The sequence below is a fragment of the Oryza glaberrima genome, chromosome 5 (genome assembly GCF_000147395.1).
Source record: "Oryza glaberrima chromosome 5, OglaRS2, whole genome shotgun sequence".
NCBI classification, from domain to species: Eukaryota; Viridiplantae; Streptophyta; class Magnoliopsida; order Poales; family Poaceae; genus Oryza; species Oryza glaberrima.
In genome coordinates, this window is record NC_068330.1 from 17,651,800 (window position 1) to 17,656,593 (window position 4,794).

The 4,794-nt window shown below is 44.0% G+C and overlaps 1 protein-coding gene across 4 annotated transcripts; it reads left to right on the forward strand.

Annotated features, from left to right (window-relative positions):
- The first annotated feature begins 782 nt into the window (after positions 1-782).
- Positions 783-4,481, forward strand: LOC127773120 (glutathione gamma-glutamylcysteinyltransferase 1-like). 4 transcript variants are annotated; one of them, XM_052299145.1, is made up of 6 exons: positions 783-1,376; positions 1,477-1,640; positions 2,483-2,534; positions 2,632-2,859; positions 2,942-3,445; positions 4,088-4,481. In XM_052299145.1, the coding sequence occupies exons 1-6, from the start codon at positions 783-785 to the stop codon at positions 4,181-4,183; spliced, it is 1,638 nt and encodes a 545-aa protein (XP_052155105.1). In that variant the 3' UTR covers positions 4,184-4,481. The 4 variants fall into 4 exon arrangements, with proteins under 4 accessions (XP_052155105.1, XP_052155106.1, XP_052155107.1 ...); XM_052299146.1 differs by having other exon boundaries at positions 796-1,376; positions 2,533-2,570; positions 2,744-2,859; XM_052299147.1 differs by lacking the exon at positions 2,483-2,534 and having other exon boundaries at positions 796-1,376; positions 2,632-2,666; positions 2,744-2,859.
- Positions 4,482-4,794: the final 313 nt, after the last annotated feature.

The following is a 4,794-nucleotide window of genomic DNA, read 5'->3' on the forward strand; positions in this document are numbered from 1 at the left end:
CCCGCACGGGCGTGACCGGTGCGACGGGGGCGGAGGTCCACGACAGCGACGCGACTAAGGAGGAGCTCGGGTAGAAGGCACAGATGCTCGTGTGGCTGTGATTGGTGCGACCGTGGTTGCTCCTAGAGGTGAGTTCAGCATCGGAGAATGCATTGATGGCGCGGGGTGGACCTCCTGGGTGAGTGCGGGCGCAGGGAGTGGCGCCCCTAGAGCAAATTGAGGAAGGGGGCATGGTGTCGGCGTTAGAATGCAGGCTTGGGGAGGAGCAACGGAGAAGAAATGGCGATGGTGGCTTGCCACTGACGAACAGAAAAGCAACTGAAGGGATGGAATCCATAGGGGTATTTTGGTAAAATCACCGAAAAAAAACAAGGAAAAAAAATCATCTATCGATAAGAAATGGATGAAATGGCATTCCGATAAGTTAGCTCCATTTGAAAAATGGTATTTTAATGAAGTCATATTTGAGAGCGACATTCCAGCGAAACCTCGTTCTGAAGACGGCAATATCAATTTTCTCATCATTCCCTCACCTCGGATATGGAATATTGGGATATGTAAACCGCCTGGTGAGTGGTGACTAATGACTTCTCGGAGTCTATCGTTCAAATAAAAGGATGTGTTTGTTGAAAAAAATTATTATAATAGCATGGATTTTACTTTTCTTTTCGTTTTTAATAAGCACTATCCAACTTGGACTTCTCCGGCTTCGGAGTTGAGAGCCGTTGGGTTTTTGGTTCTTGGGCCCTACCCTATCCAGCCTATTACCACCTGCCGAGGGAATGCGATGCACATTCCCTTTGCTCGAGGTCGAATACTCGGAATCCACGACACGAGACGAGACGAAAGCTTTTGCCGCAATGGCGTCAAAACCAAGCAGCCGAGCGGAAAGCAACCAGGAGGCGGCGGCGGTGCCGTCGCTGTACGGGCGCGCCCTGCCGTCGCCGCCGGCGGTGGAGTTCGCGTCGGCGGAGGGGCGGCGGCTGTTCGCGGAGGCGCTCCAGGGGGGCACCATGCAGGGGTTCTTCAGCCTCGTCTCCGTCTTCCAGACGCAGTCGGAGCCGGCCTTCTGCGGCCTCGCCACGCTCGCCGTCGTCCTCAACGCGCTCCGCATCGACCCGGGGCGGCGGTGGAAGGGCCCCTGGCGGTGGTTCGACGAGTCCATGCTCGACTGCTGCGAGCGCCTCGACACGGTCAGGGCGGAGGGGATCACCTTCGGCAAGGTCGCCTGCCTCGCCCACTGCTCCGGCGCCGACGTCCGCACCTTCCGCGCCGCCCAGGCCACGCTCGCCGACCTCCGCCGCCACCTCCTGCGCTGCGCCTCCTCCCAGGATTGCCATCTCGTCGCCTCCTACCACCGGAAGCTTCTCGGCCAGGTTGCTGCCTGCTCGTCCGCACCTCTCTCGGAACTCGAATTCGACGATTTCTGTTTGCTGTTCGTTCTGAACGAATGATGTTTGTTTGGATTCAATGCAGACTGGAACAGGGCATTTCTCGCCGATTGGCGGCTACCATGCTGGGCAGGACATGGCGCTGATCCTGGATGTCGCTCGCTTCAAATACCCTCCTCATTGGATTCCGCTGCCGCTTCTTTGGGAAGCCATGAACACGATTGATGAAGCAACTGGGCTTCTCAGGGGGTATATATTCTCTAGTATATCTTCCTGTCTCTTGTGGACATTAAGGCCCCCCTTGATCTGAACGAAAAACATTAGAACTTTGTAGAATTTCAAATCCTGTAGGAACTAAAAAGACGCGAATATTAGGTAATGAACTAATATCAAATAATTAGAAGGGGTGAGGCTTCGAACCCAGGTCGCCTAGCCCACCACCTTGTGGAGCTAGTCGGGAGACCCTTGGGTGTTTCTCAAATCTTGTAGGAATTTTCCCTAAATAGTCCTTTGAAATAAAGGATCCGACACTATAGAATCCTATGGAATTCCTCAATCCATTCCTATCAAAATCCTTCGTTTTTTTTAAAACTCGTTCCTATCGAAATCCTGTGTTTTTAAAATCCTACGTTTCAAAGGGCCCTAATGTGTTTTAGAGGTTCTTGTATGCAGCGTTGGGATTAGTGTCTTGTAACAATGCAGCTCTTGGATTAAGCGACTGTATTAATTTGGGTTATCTAGTGTTCATCGACTGTCAGGAATCAGGAATCAGGAAACACTGCTCTGCAATTATCAGTTTATTACTGTTAATGAAGAAAATTTGGACAATGCTGTAGGGTGTATGCTCAGTCCGTTTAGCGTTAATGAAGAAAATTTGGACAATGCTGTAGGGTGTATGCTCAGTCCGTCTAGCACTTAAACGTGGTCATTGGGGCTCTTGAGAAGTTGAGATATGCAATATGTTGGCCTTAATATCACGCTACCTACGTGTTTTGTCCTGAAACTATGCAATGATGTGTCAGTTTAGACTAAATGGGCAAATTAGTTTGTAGTTGGCGAGTTTAACATGTCGGCATCTTCATATCTGGTAGGTTCATGCTTATCTCAAGGAATACTGAAGCTCCTTTATTGATCCGTGCAGTGGTAAATTAACATGCCAATGCTTGGTGAATCAAATATGTAAGTGTCAAGTGTCACCCTTGATCTATTTTTTTTTCTCATTCCTTTCAATGCTATGCAGAATTGCAGGGATGAAAGCTGGCAAAGCATGGCAAAGTATTGCATAGAAGTTGTCCCAAATCTTTTGAGGGATAACAGCGTAGACAATGTCCTAACAATTCTTTCCCGTTTAGTGAATCATCTTCCTCCCAATGCTGGAAATTTTATCAAATGGGTCATTGAAGTTAGGAGACAAGAGGAAGGAGGATCCAGCCCAAGTAAAGAGGCTAACGAAATGCCTTTCCTGAAGGTCATTTTAATTTTCCATTTCTGTTGTTGGGTCAGTTTTGTTCCCTCTGTTCAACCAGTTAATGTTGTATGTTCGCTTGCAGGAAAAGGTCCTACAGCAAATCCGTGATACTAAGCTTTTTCAGCTGGTCCACAAACTGCAATGTTCTAAGCAGCCCTGTTGTAGTTGCTCGTCTTTAACGGACGAAGATTCCATTTCCCAGATTGCAGCCAGTGTGTGCTGTGAAGCAACCGCATTGCTAAGTGGGAATCTGTCATCAAGAGATGGATTATTTTTCAGTGAAACTTGTTCCGGATGTACACAAGTGAATGATGAGGGGCTTAAAAATGTCATTACAGGCAAAGTGGTATCTGAAGGCAATGGACATGTTGATAAGCTTTCACCGATATCCTCGACTGAAACATGCTTCTGCAATTCAACTCTGAGCAATGAAACTGTCAATTATCCATCAAACACAGACATTCTAACTGTTCTATTGCTGTCGTTACATCCTAGCACATGGTTGTGCATTGAAGATGAGAAGTTGAAAGCTGAATTTCAGAGCCTTGTTTCTACGGACGATCTTCCTGATCCTCTTAAACTGGAGGTGTGCTGTCTCACTCCTAGAACCTTGCATTGATTGTTTACCTTTGCTCTCTACCAAAGTACCAATATGTTTTTTCCACGGAAAACAAATTAAGTTGCTAGCTTATTAAATCAATTAATAAGCACTTGTTTAGTCTTAATTAATTTTTGCGTGGTACTGTGATTTTTCTTATTAAACAAGTAGGTGATTTTCAAATTTGGGATGAGCAAATAGTGAAATGGAGGATGACTTGTTGAAAGGTGGTGTAATAGTATAGACTGTGAGGCTTAGATATTAGTGGTAGGGGTGATGCGGGAATGGACACCACCACTACTAACATTTGAAGTAGTATAGATAAACAAGGGTCTCTAGTAATCATATAACGCTTTTCTACATAGTCATCTTCTAAATCAATGTTTACACATAAACCCAACATCCAGCATAGTGACCCAATATTTTATTTCACAGCTCTGAGTTTTACTTTCACATAAAAGAACCGTAAGATCCATTACTTCAGTTAATTCAAGGAAACACCTTTCTACATGTCTTTTTCCCCTTCTATCAAGCTTTCATTCCTTAGTAGGGGGCTTCCAAGCATATCTCATGATTAAAAAAAAAAACACTACCTTCTATTCTAAGTAGAGCTACTATTTATATTGACAGATATTGCACCTAAGGAGGCAGCTCCGTTATCTGAAGGCTTGTAGAGAAAAGGAGGCATATGAAGATACTTGGCCACAACCTTGGGAACAATGCTAACATGGCAACCCACTCACTTAATAATGAATTTCGCTGTTCACTGGGCCTTTGGTTGCTGGCTTAACCTTACTGGAAATTGACGCGAAAAGAAAAGGTTAGGATGTTAGGAGAGGAGGTGAAAATATTACCTCCTTTTCAAATAAGGACTATATAAACAATTTTCTGATAATAATGATGTTTTGGCAATTGGCAAGTACTTCGCAACCGTGAAGTATCTTGCCTTGCTTAATTTTTCTTTTGTTTTCCCTTGTACTTCTGATAGTTCCATTTACTTTATTCCCTCTAATTAATGGATAAGCACACTTAGCTCGTCCTAAAAAGATAAGAAAAAACATGTGATTCGTTACTTCTTCCAGCCATAATTTTTTTTAACGTTTAGAATGGGATTTAGTAAAAAAAATTAAAATTTTGGCTATTAGTTTATATTGAATTAAGTTTATAAAATCTTTTTGAAAATATGTTATTATGATAGTACTTTGAAGTCAAAATCGAATCCCATTTTTTGTTAAGCATTTGAAAAGTTAATGGTGGTTAAAATTTTAAAAGTTTAGCTAAAGCTTATCCTAAACATCAAATATTTACGAGTGGAATGAGTATTTTATAGTAATTGT

Bases quoted from the DNA above. Each gene is read 5' to 3' on its own strand.
- LOC127773120 (XM_052299145.1), top strand. From the start codon at position 783: ATGCGATGCACATTCCCTTTGCTCGAGGTCGAATACTCGGAATCCACG. The intron at 1,641-2,482 runs GTATATATTCTC...CATATCTGGTAG, and splicing joins GCAACTGGGCTTCTCAGGGG to GTTCATGCTTATCTCAAGGA. The intron at 2,860-2,941 runs GTCATTTTAATT...GTTCGCTTGCAG, and splicing joins ACGAAATGCCTTTCCTGAAG to GAAAAGGTCCTACAGCAAAT.